Source organism: Notolepis coatsorum, assembly GCF_963971535.1.
Source record: "Notolepis coatsorum genome assembly, chromosome: 3".
In the NCBI taxonomy this organism is placed as follows: Eukaryota; Metazoa; Chordata; class Actinopteri; order Aulopiformes; family Paralepididae; genus Notolepis; species Notolepis coatsorum.
Window position 1 is genome coordinate 175430783 of NC_140167.1, and position 12725 is coordinate 175443507.

Below are 12725 nucleotides of genomic sequence, written 5' to 3' on the forward strand. Positions count from 1 at the left end.
CTCACCACAAAATCTGGAGACGCTGGGCTCGCCTGTTCGAGCCCAGCGCTCCACATTTGCTTTCAGTTTAGCTGGTCGTCCGTACTAATACACATTGGCCGTATTAGGGGGTGGGAAACTGATGGGTGGGGATCGGGCGTTGTGGACAGCGACTCCTACAGGTCGGTTGGTGCGCCTGCACAGTAGAATCAGGAAGTGTCGGGGGCAGCGTGAGCCTCCCACGCGTTACTCCTTGCCACTGAGAGATCGAGCTGCGCAGGTGAAAAGATGCGACTGCTGTTACCTCAAGTACCGGAGGGGACTTGTGCTATGTATGACTTAGTCCACATTGCAGCCGGCTTGTGGGAGGCAAGAAACCGCGTTCGTGACGGGAGGGTTGAATTGGATGATACGAAATTGGGATGGGAGAAAATATAGAAAATGGGAGAAAAAGTGGATAAAAAAAATATATATATATGAAACTTTTTTGTGGGGCTACTGGGATGCTTGACACGTCTGGCGAGAGCTTGTATGGAATGCGTGAGAATTTAGTGCAGCAGTTCAATTAAATATTAATGCCCACGGTATGATTCCTACGAATAATTCTCGCCTGTTCGACCTTTTCCGTGGTCAGATCAGGGCTAGTACTTCGCCAGATAGACACCAACATGAGAGCTACCAGAGTTGACTTGTGTCTTTTCTGTTCTGTGTGTGAGAATTTAGTGCAGCAGTTCAATTAAATATTAATGCCCACGGTATGATTCCTGCGAATCATTCTCGCCTGTTCGACCTTTCTGTGGTCAGATCAGGGCTAGTACTTCGCCAGATAGACACCAACATGAGAGCTACCAGAGTTGACTTGTGTCTTCTCTGTTCTCACTCTGCACCCGTTGGTTACAACTGGAACAAAGCCTCACTAACTGTTGATGTTGCTTAAATGTTAACAATATTGTTTCGGGGGTGAAAGCACGTTTGATGCTAAATCTATGACCTCAATTTATTTCTCCATCAAACAACCATGTGTATGGCCTCATTGTCTTTTGAGGTTGTAGTAAAAGACCTGAGTTAAAAGGTTGAGTGTGATGACATTATAGCACAGTGAAATTATTCTTTGCAGAGAAGGAAGTCACTGTTTTTGCAGGGCTCCCGGGAGCCTGGTGCGCCTGACGAGAGCTTGTATGGAACGTGCAAGAATTTTAAGTGCATCCGCCAGTTGTGTTTTTTCTTTTTTCTTTTTCTTTTTTGTGCTAGTATGGTCGTGAAATTGGTATTACATTTAGCTTTAAGTGGTATTAAAAAGTCTTAAATGTAACTTGCTAAATCCTTCAGATACCCTGCCATGTATTCCCTGCAAACCTTCAACTCTTTCCGATCAAAACGTGCAGTGGGCATATTTTAACAACCAATCATGGTTCGCGGTTTTAACTATTCTGAGGGGAATGTTTCTGAAGAGCTGATTGGTTATTTTAATTAATTTCCATTGTAGGTATGCACAAGATGACCCCACCAATCAAAGACTTGCTTCCTCGCCTGACGCCCATCCTGAAGAACAGACATGAGAAAGTGCAGGAGAATTGTATCGACTTGGTGGGCAGGATCGCTGACAGGTCAGTACTGGGGAATGGTGTGGAACAAACCTGAGTGCTGATTCTAGAAATGCATAGTGGGAGGGTAGTGAATAGACTCATATATTGGAGTGATGGCCCACATGGCTGATTAACAAAAATGTATGTATGATTCCATTGATTACAGTCTTTTTATGAGAGACCTAGCTGTCATCAACCAGCTAAGCTAGCCAATAGTAAACAAAAGGTCTGTTAATCAGTCTTGGTATCAATCAGTCCCAAAATTCAACCATGTCAAGACTAGTCTCTTGACATTTAAAACATGACATGCCTGGTGGCTGGAAGGAAGTTGGTGCTGTGGGTGTTCAGTTTAATATGTCCATCTTATTAAAGGGTCATTCACCCATTTTTAGAATTCACATGTTTTTACTGTACCTCTTATGACTGTATTTGTGAACATTCACCTCACCTGAAGCTAAGAATCTGAGAGAACCCTGGAATAGTGATCTTACCTGTATGCAAAGGGTGTTGCGAATCATTCTCGCCTGTTCGACCTTTCCGTGGTCAGAATCAGGGCTAGTATTTCGCTAGATAGACACCAACATGAGAACTAGCAGAGTTGACACCTGTGTCTTCTCTGTTCTCACTCTGCACCCGTGGGTTACAATCTCTACTACACAGAGCTCAAAAGACTAAATGCAAAGTAACTAAAAAGCCTTATGTTCATCTATGCTTGGTATTCCAACAAAAAATGAAATTTACAGCATAAAAACCACAAAAAACATTGAGGAATTTGAGGAAAGCCACTTAAAAATCAAGCATTTTTTATTTGCAACAATCAAAACAAAATTGCCCTTGTTGATGATGGAAAGGTTTTCTTGATGTCCTGCTTCATGAGGTCCTGTTGTCATTGAACCATGAGTGTCTTGATGTACATTGTTGATTTGTCTCTACCGTTGTCACCAAGGTAAATTACTGTACATTGGTTGTATTTAGTGAATAACCAGTTTGTGTTTGTGTTCAGGGGAGCTGAGTACGTGTCGGCCAGGGAGTGGATGAGGATCTGCTTTGAGCTGTTGGAGCTGCTCAAGGCTCACAAGAAGGCCATCCGCAGAGCCACCGTCAACACCTTCGGATACATCGCCAAAGCTATTGGGTGAGTCAACACCTGTCTGAATGCCACGTGACCAAACCTAGTTCATCCGAGGATGAATGACAACAGAGTAACGGTATCAGGGTTTCCATTAGAAAAAATTGTTGCCGGCCTCAGTGTCCGGTAGATTTCAATCTACCGGTCAAATGAGAGACATTCCGGTCAGAGTTTATTGAGCTTAAAAACAATTGATAGGCAAAAGAATGACAACAAAACAAAAGAATGACATCATCAAGGCATGTAGATTTATAATATTTTTACTTAAAACTAGGCTACTTTTGCGTATAAAGTCATTATATTCCAAATAAAATAAGTCCCGAGACTCGTGCTGCTGCCGACTTTAAATCAAATAGGTGTCTGTGGGCAGTCGCCCGACATTAATAAACAACAGTCTGTTATAATCACATTTTTATGAGCTAACGAATTCCGTTATATTGGACATTTGTATTAATTATATCAAGCGAAGAACTGAGAAATTTGGCAGAGAGAGACGGCAACATTATCGTGGGTCTGCGTGACGACTCTCTCTCTCCACCTCCCAATGACTTATTTGCGAGAGTATGGCGCTGCAGAGCAGCAGATTCAGCGGTTATTGGCTCTTTTCTGGGAACCGCACAACAGCGCCCCCCACCCAACATTGAATTGAAAATGGCTGAATTGGAGTACTGCTGGAGTACTGCATTGTGCTGCTGTTGCTCCGGCTCTGCAGCTTCACAAAAGTTCGCACACCCAGCACTAAGCTCTCGCTGACAACGTCGTTGTCATTATTAGAAGCAACGATGAAACAAATCATGTAATGATTGTTTCGTTCATCGCATAGGCTATTTAATTTTAGCCTATTTTAATACAATTCAAATAATCAAATTGTGCTTAGACTCAGGGAATTATTTTCACCGGACATTAAGACCGGAGAGATTAAATATGTCGGACTTCAACAGATTTTGTCGGTCAAATACCGGTAATTACCGGCTAACGGAAACGCTGAACGGTATAATAACAGAATATAGAACATCTCAAAGAGTTTACTAAAGGGCACAAAAACAAGGAGCACTGTTCAGTAAGGTTGCTCGATACACAGATACTAGAAAAGTATTGCGATACCCAGTCGAGGTCCAATACTCCATTTTATTAGTATCGATACTTTTAGAATAGCCTGATGTATTTTCTATGAGTTGAGTGACTGCAGTAGTGTTTGTGTGTGTGTGTGTGAGTGAGAGAGCACAGGCTTTGTGTAGTGGGTGTGTCAGCTGATTTGAAGTAGCCAGAGATTAGCTATATAGCTCAGCAGCGGGTAACGGAATACTTTATAATTTATTTTAATGTAAGTTTCAACTGTGTCAAAATGATTTCTGTTTATTCTATTCATAAATTTTTTCCCCCCAATATTAATGCCCACGGTATGGTTCCTGCGAATCATTCTCGCCTGTTCGACCTTTCCATGGTCAGATCAGGGCTAGTACTTCGCCAGATAGACACCAACATGAGAGCTACCAGAGTTGACCTGTGTCTTCTCTGTTCTCACTCTGCACCCGTTGGTTACAACTGGAACAAAGTTGATGTCGGGAGATGAAATGATATTAAATATATTAAATGTTTTTGTATTCAAGTCATTGTTTTTTGTGTGGCTACTGGGAGCTTGGTGCGGTCTGGCGAGAGCTTGTATGGAACGTGCAAGAATCTTAAGTGCAGCTGCCAGTTCAGTGTTTTGTTGTTTGTTGACATTTTTATTTATTTTTTATTTTTTTAATGTTAAACTAGTATGGTCAATCATGAAATTGGTATTAAATGTAGCTCTTAACTCATTGGACGCCATCGCTTAAGTGCGCCAGAGGGCGGTAGAGCGCCACCGCTTTAATCAATGGGAGGACGGGGAGATTTGCGAGTGCTTAAAATATATCTTAAATTATGGGTCTAATACACCCGTCGCTTATCAATGAGTTGCTTGCAGTCAACATGTGCACAACGGATTGTTTTTTCATCGGTACATTTCCGTTTTATACCGTGATGAATATCAATATATTTCTAGAGTGTTCTGGCTCATCTCAATAAACTCCAGCAAATCGAGCTTCAATGTATTTAGTTAGAAATCGCGCCATTTGTCGCTTGATTTATGAATTGTTTTCAAATAAACGCTAGATTATCGATATTATGTGTCCTCATGCACGATACAGAATCGCTTATCCGTGCCTTGGTCGGCGCCAACGGCACACACAGACACGTTGTGATCGCTGTGAAAGAAACATCTGATTAACCCAAGATTGGTAACTCCTTGGTGAGTCCTTACCTCACATCTCATGTCCTGCAAAAAGATTAATCCAATTCCTTGATCGCCATTCCAAATATTGATCGCATTTATTGATCCAACGTTATATATCCAAAACACATAATCCGCTGCTCAGTGTCCCCAGTCAATGTGTTATAATATACTGCATGCCCGAGAAGGAAAAACTTTTTTTTTTTTGAAGCACAGTCCCAGCCAGAGGGATTCCAATGATGTGCAATACTATCCGGGAGACGATAGGCGGCGGTATTTGCCCTTTTGCGAGCTCAGACCCATTCCCAACGATAACATCAGGTTGGATGGATGAAAATGAATGGATATTGCTAATAAAATAAATAACGATTAAAACCCGACTATACTCGGGTCTGGCGCTCAAGCGATGGCGAGTTAACCCGACTATCATCGGGTCTGGCATCCAATGAGTTAAGTGGTAGGGCTGAACGATTAATCAATTTTAAATCGCAATGCCTGCAATTTGGGATACGTTATACAGCAAGTCTGATTCAAGGTTTTCTTGCGTGCCAGCCATTGCTCACCATCAGAAGTATCCCGTGCTAGCCACAACAACAGCATGTGAAACGCCCATATGTGAATACGTTACAGCCATACGTGTGAGCCTATTCGGTCACACATTGCGACCCCAAATAAGTCTCTGCTTTCTTTTCTTCTCCGCGCTGTTTCTATGTGCAGTGAAAACTATGAGTCCAATGAGTCAAGCTTTGCATCCTCACCGTTCCACAATTTTGTCATCTACTATTATTCTAGTACTATACTCCATTAGGTCCTGAAGTCAAAATGTTGGTATTGTGACAACAACACCATTGAGATAACTAACCCTCTCTCACACTCTCTCTCCTCCCAGTCCTCACGACGTGTTGGCCACGCTGCTCAACAACCTGAAAGTCCAGGAGCGACAGAACCGCGTCTGCACCACCGTGGCCATCGCCATCGTGGCCGAGACCTGCTCGCCCTTCACAGTGCTGCCGGCGCTCATGAACGAGTACCGCGTGCCGGAGCTCAACGTGCAGAACGGAGTCCTGAAGTCCCTGTCCTTCCTGTTCGAGTACATCGGGGAGATGGGGAAGGACTACATCTACGCCGTCACACCGCTGCTGGAGGACGCGCTAATGGACCGGTGAGGACCGGGGGGGCTGAACAAATATAATAATGATGATAATAAACTTTACTTGTATAGTAGCACCTTTCATACAAGAATTGCAGCCCAAAGTGCTTCACAGCAGTAAGGTAGACATAAAGTGAGCAGAGAATTGACGTTAAAACCTCCTGAAAAAGTTGTAATAGATTCGTCATTCAAATCTATTAAATCGGGGCACTCTAGTAGCACACCATGTAACACGCTGCGTCGCGAAACGGCCGACCCGGGTTCGACTCCCGGACCCGGCGTCCTTTGCCGAATGTCTTCCCCTGCGCTGTCTCCCATTTCCTCCTCTCCCTCTCTCTACCGGACTGCCCGGTAGTACAAACCAATAAAAATCTACAAAAACATATGGTATATATAAAATTTAAAAAATAAATCTATTACCGGTAAATATTTTTTTTATAGATTTCTGACGACATGAAAAGCACACTTTCGCCTTTCCATGCTATGAAATTTGTATAAAATAGACGGAATAAGAGCAATGCAAAACAAAAAGTGTAGACGGAATAAGAGCAGTGCAATAAAACATTTACATTTACATAAAATTAGCATAAGATGAATAGTGCAGTGCAATAAAATGGCTCCCATCTACAGTACAATCAGTCTTGATGCAATGAGTCCAAGCAGCAGAGTATTAAAATATGCCCTTACAGTAAGTATTTGACCACTGCTCTATATTAGTAGTGGCGTTTGGCCCGTTTCACATGCAGTCTTTTACCGTTTTGGAGGACTCAAATCAAATCAAATCAAATTTATTTATAAGGCCCGACTACACACGTTAATGTCCCCATGGGCCGTACATGTCTTCTTTAAACAAGTCAAGAAGAAAACATAACAATAAGTCAAGAACAGAACAAGAACACCATAAGGTCCAACAAATTTAAAATAAATGAAAGAATGCAAGCACTCCCAGACATACCCCACGCGAAGGTAAGGAAAAACTCACTAAAACCTAACAATAGGAAAAAATGCTCCACAGGCAGTGTGGAGGAGAGAAACCTTAGAAGGGCCATTCAAGGGGGGATCTCCCTTCTTAGATGTCGGTGATAGTAGTGTTGCAGACGGCCAGTTGGTAAGCATGCACTCAAGTGTGTAGTGAAACACAGATGAGTGCATGCAATAGCAACTGAACATTTTGAAAGATTAAAGATAGAGCTGATAGCGATAGCAACTGAACATTTTGAAAGATTGAAGATAGAGCTGATGGCGAATCTATTTGAGGCACAGGGGCGGCGCAAAGAGGGTCGCGTCCTCCCCGTCTTAATCACGGGACATTCAACACTCCGGTCATTGCTCAGACATCTGTCTTTACCGCTTGGAGGACACAATATTCAAGTGTGCTGAGATGGGTCCCAATTCGTGTTTCTAAGCAACCGAAACCAACTGCTTCTCAGAGGGTTGTAATTTAACAGCTCCATTAGCGTGGTCATTATCTCCTAGGACCCGTGCACTGGTACAGGCAACTTCTGCTCCATGTTTGTAGATAAAGAAACATGCAGCTTGTTTTCATCTTGGTTTCACCTCAACAGTGTCACTTTAGAGGGCACCTTCCACCTGTATCGGGTATCTGCAGGGTATTAAAAAGTCTTAAAATGTAATGCATAATTCTCAATTTAAGTATTAAAAAGTCTTAAAGGGGAACTCCAACATTTTGGGAAATTAGCTTATTTAACATCTTCCCTGGAGTTAGACAAGAAGATACATACCTTTTTTGTCTCTGTGCGACGTGCGTGCATTTTAGCTTTGGGAATAGACGCTCCGTTAGCATAGCTTAGCTTCATCACTGGAAGTGGGGGAGGGTTAGAGCCTTACAGTGCCTTACAGTGTATTGCAAGGTCTGACATTGACCAAACTTGATATGCATGACCTTGGTGGGCTCTAGGTCAACTCCTGAAAAGGGGGTCAATGTCAGACCTTGCAATCAAAAGTTAAGGGCGCACTGAAATTATGGCAAGGGTTATTAGCCCCCTAACTTTTGATTGCAAAGTCTGACATTGACCCCCTTTTCAGGAGTTGACCTAGAGCCCACCAAGGTCATGCATATCAAGTTTGGTCAATGTCAGACCTTGCAATACACTGTAAGGCACTGTAAGGCTCTAACCCTCCCCCACTTCCAGTGATGAAGCTAAGCTATGCTAACGGAGCGTCTATTCCCAAAGCTAAAATGCCCGCACAGAGACAAAAAAGGTATGTATCTTCTTGTCTAACTCCAGGGAAGATGTTAAATAAGCTAATTTCCCAAAATGTTGGAGTTCCCCTTTAAATTTCATTTGCACAAGTATTCGATTTTGGGGGTAGCAGCCTGGCTGTCGCTATATGAAATGTTTTTGTATTCAAGTCGTTGTTTTTTGCGGGGCTCCCGGGAGCTTGGTGTGTCTGGCGAGAGCTTGTATGGAACGTGTGATAATAGTGCAGCTGCCACGTCATTGTTGCTTGTGTGTTTTGTTTTTTGTTTATTTTGCTAGTATGGTGATGAAAGTGCTATTAGATTTGGCTATAAGTGGGTATTAAAAAGTCTTGGATTTAACTTGTCGACGCCTGCTGATACCCTGTGTCTGTGATCATGCTGGTAGCCTTGTCTTCAGTGTGTGTCTAGTCCTGACCACCACCCCTCGTCTCCCTCTCTGCAGAGATCTTGTCCACAGACAGACGGCCAGCGCCGTGGTCCAACACATGTCGCTGGGCGTCTACGGCTTCGGCTGCGAGGACTCCCTGAACCACCTGCTCAACTACGTCTGGCCCAACGTGTTCGAGACGTCGCCCCACGTCATCCAGGCCGTCATGGGGGCTCTGGAGGGGCTGCGGGTGGCCATCGGGCCCTGCCGGATGCTCCAGTACTGCTTACAGGTGAGCCCGAGCATCCATCGGACACAGGAGGAAATATCTATCATCTCTATAGTACTTTTTTTATTCTATTTATTTTTGGGCTTTCTGTATTTTTCATTTGGTCGTTATGCCAATTCCCTTCCTGGTCATTGGGTGCATTGCCCCACTGTCGGCCTGTGGAGGGTGTAGAACTACCACATGCCTCCTCCGATACATGTGGAGTCGCCAGCTGCTTCTTTTCACCTGACAGCGAGGACTCACTGGGGGAATGTAATGCGTGCAGAGGTTTGTGCTATTTTGCCCAGATCCCCTCCCTGCTGAACAGGCGCCCCGACCGATCAGTAGGAGTCACAGTTTACAACGACCAGGACGCGTGAATATTTTAGGCAACCAACTTGTGTTTAGCGTTTCTCTGATTGGCCAATACGCCCATGTGACCACGGCAGCGCGAGAGAGCGGCAGCGCGGAAATAGGCTGTCTATTGCCTCGCGCTGCAGCGCGGAAATAGGCTGTCTATTGCCATTCTCTAAGTCAAACTCTAACCTTAACCAGCTCCTTAACAGCGCCTAAACTTAACCCTTCTAACCTTAAGCAACTCCGAAACAATGCCTAACCTTAACCAACTCCGAAACAATGCTTAAAGTTATGCCTAAACTTAACGGCGAAAGAATGCGAATGCACGTTAAATTGAAGGGAATCGAACTAGCCAGCAACGAGCCGTAGGATCCACAGCCATGCAGCTTTGCCAATTGAGCTATTTTTGGATACTGAATAAGGGGCGGTTACTGCCGCTACGCTCTGCTGCTGCCGCGGGGGCGTGGCTAGACGCAAGTTGGGCGTGGTTAGACACAAGTTGGTTGCCTTTAATATTTAGGCGACCAGGACACGTACCCCACCGGCTTCCCAACCTGCTAACACTGCCAATTGTGTAGTATAGGGACGACTGACCAAGCCGGAGGTACCACTGACAGCTGGATTCAATCCCAGAGTCTGCGGTGGTAGGCAAGTGCTTAGTCCACTGCGCTACCCAGCCACCCCAGCAACATCGATTTAAACTTTAAAGACTTCACATGAGGACAAATTCAAACTGATTAACTATCTTTTTAGGATGTGTGAGAAAAATATCAACATTGTTGTTTTAGTTTTTTTCTATGTGCACCTATTAATGCCGTCAAACAGTGACCCTAGGCAAAAGAGCCCTGCTGTGTATTGCACTTGGTTTACATTTTTTGTTTTGGTCTGAGGGAAGAAGATGGGGAATAAGTTGCTATTCCTGGCCATAGAGGTCTGGAAAAACGCACTATAATAATTTACTGAAACTCCAACCCACACATAGACCAAAACAAAAGAATGTAAACAAGGTGCAATACCAAGCGGAGGTTGCCGTTTGACTGCATTACAGAATCAACCTTTTTAACACTTTGATCGCCGGGGTTAAATTCATAATTTACCATCCCTCGCCAGCCCTATTTAACATGGAGAAGTTCCCCTTCTTTGCAGGGCTATAACATTTTAAATTTTATTGCTAAATTGACATTACTATGGCCCATTCAACGTCCTATATCTATTGTTCAGGGTGTAGCAACGTTATACTTTTTCATTCACATATTCATACTAAAATACGGTCTAAAGTATAAGTATGTTTTTATCGTTTTCTGCAGCTTTCTCCAGAACTTGATTTATAGCCCTAAATGCATTATATTGATGATCAAATACAGTTTGGTAGGAATCTGTGCGAGATAAAAAAAAAAATCAACTGGACGTGGTTCTAAGAGTTACTACGTATGATCTGATGTTGACCGGATGGGCGGGGGTCGTTTATAATTCCGTGGGCAACGTTATATCATTCATCTAGTGTGGGTGATATGATCATCAGAGCAGTTTATATGGAACACGTTAAAAAAAAACGCTGAATCTTACCGTAGCTTCCTCATAGCGTTGGGCGATGAGCGTGGAGCAGAGATATTCCAGGTTGTATAATAGTATATACGTCCAAATCATGTCGTTTATCGAGTTATTTGCAACCGATCGACATCCATTGTGTCAAGATGGAGTCCTGCTAATGATAGCGAGTGCCCGGACGAAATATGGGTGAGCACCACTTCATCCGCATCACTTCCTGTTTGGGCGAGCGGCCGATCGGCCACCAGATGGCGCTCTTTGAACCGTTGGAGAATTGAGAGGGGCTCACCAGTACATATAATGTCTCCGGGGGAGAAATCTGATTTCGATCACAGATTTTTGAAATATTGATATCAAAGACGCTGTCCAGCGTCTTCGGCGATTAAAGTGTTAAAAGTCGATGCATCCCTTACAATGTAACTTTTCACCCAGTGAAAATAACAGATTCCCCTCTTTTTAATATAAACATCGAACAAAAAGTTTGGAAATGTGTGTTTGTTTGATGGTAGGTTATTTGTTATTTCTGTTGTAACAATGCTTCTTGGCAATAGTTTTTATACTGTTGGAAAGCCTGTTTATTTCCCTTTTTTTAAATGGTGCCCCATTTGTAAGGAACATGCATTTGTGCGATGAGCAGCATGTGGGTTGCACCCATAAAAAATGTGCCACAAATGTCCAAACTTTGTTTATATATAAGATGTTTTTTAATAAACAGAACTGAATTAAAACGTGCTGTGTTGCCTGTGTTCCCAGGGTCTTTTCCACCCGGCCAGGAAGGTGAGGGATGTGTACTGGAAGATCTACAACTCCATCTACATTGGCTCCCAAGACGCCCTGATCGCCCACTACCCACAGGTCTACAACGACGAGAAGAACCCTTTTGTCCGCTGCGAGCTGGAGTACGTGGTGTAAATACAAGTTCATGCTCTCTCTCTTTCTCTCTCTCTCTCTCTCTCTCTCTCTCTCTCTCTCACACAATTATGTCTCTCTCCCGTCTCTCTCCTTTGTCCTATCTATCCTGGCATAGGACTCAGTCCATTTTTTTATCGTTATTATTATTTAGCCTCGTTGATCTTGGTAGTGGGTGCCCAACAACAATAACCCCGACACCACATTCAGCCTCAGCCGGCCGACACCAAAACACCAATCGATTTCTTTCTTTCGTTTTATATTGAAAAGAAGTTGTAAAATTAGGGGAAGCATAAAACAGAACAATGTAGAGCCTGTATGTATTTCTTGTTTTGTTTTAATTCTCTGTATGCGTTTCCAGTAAGGAGTGACGGAGTAAGTAGCCTGCCTAAAGGAACGAGAAAGCAGTCAAGTGGAATTGTTTAAAAGAATGTTGTTGTGTTGGTTTCTCTGTGTACCGCTAGGCCTCAGTGCTGCTCCTTCTGCTCTTCTACCAGTCAGACTACACCTGTTCTTATCACAATGTTGCTTTATTTGACTTAATAAAAATGTTTGTGTATAAAATAAATTTTCTGTAGTAGAGTTTTTATTTCGTCACACTGAATAATGAGCGTCTGAATTTGACGACTAATTATGCGTTTTTTTATCCAACGAATGGACATAGTGACGGTCTCTTGTATTGCAGGGCTTTCCCTAAACACTGATATAGGGGCACAGTACCACTGCAAATCTTTTATTTTATTTTTTTGTAATGAAAGCTTGGGGCCAGCTTAGAAATGGTCTAATACATGATTGCTTGATCCTCTGTTCCACTGTGTCTGTGCATGGGTTTTCGTGTTCCAACGTTTGTGCAACCTTATATATTGTACTTAAATAACTTAAACTTATTTGGAACTTACCCTTTGCTATTTTATTTAAATTCAGTTTTTAACTTGCAGGAAATTACAGCAA

The 12725-nt window shown here is 43.1% G+C and overlaps 1 protein-coding gene across 3 annotated transcripts in view; it reads left to right on the plus strand.

The window, feature by feature from the left end:
- Positions 1 to 12336, plus strand: part of sf3b1 (splicing factor 3b, subunit 1) — a 57690-nt gene extending 45354 nt beyond the window's left edge. For all 3 annotated transcript variants that reach the window (XM_084310826.1, XM_084310827.1, XM_084310828.1), the window contains 5 exons: positions 1466 to 1586; positions 2569 to 2700; positions 5841 to 6113; positions 8768 to 8984; positions 11619 to 12336. In XM_084310826.1, coding sequence (XP_084166952.1) covers positions 1466 to 1586; positions 2569 to 2700; positions 5841 to 6113; positions 8768 to 8984; positions 11619 to 11777 — 902 coding nt within the window. In that variant the 3' untranslated portion in view covers positions 11778 to 12336. The remainder of the gene's footprint in view (positions 1 to 1465; positions 1587 to 2568; positions 2701 to 5840; positions 6114 to 8767; positions 8985 to 11618) is intronic.
- Positions 12337 to 12725: the final 389 nt, after the last annotated feature.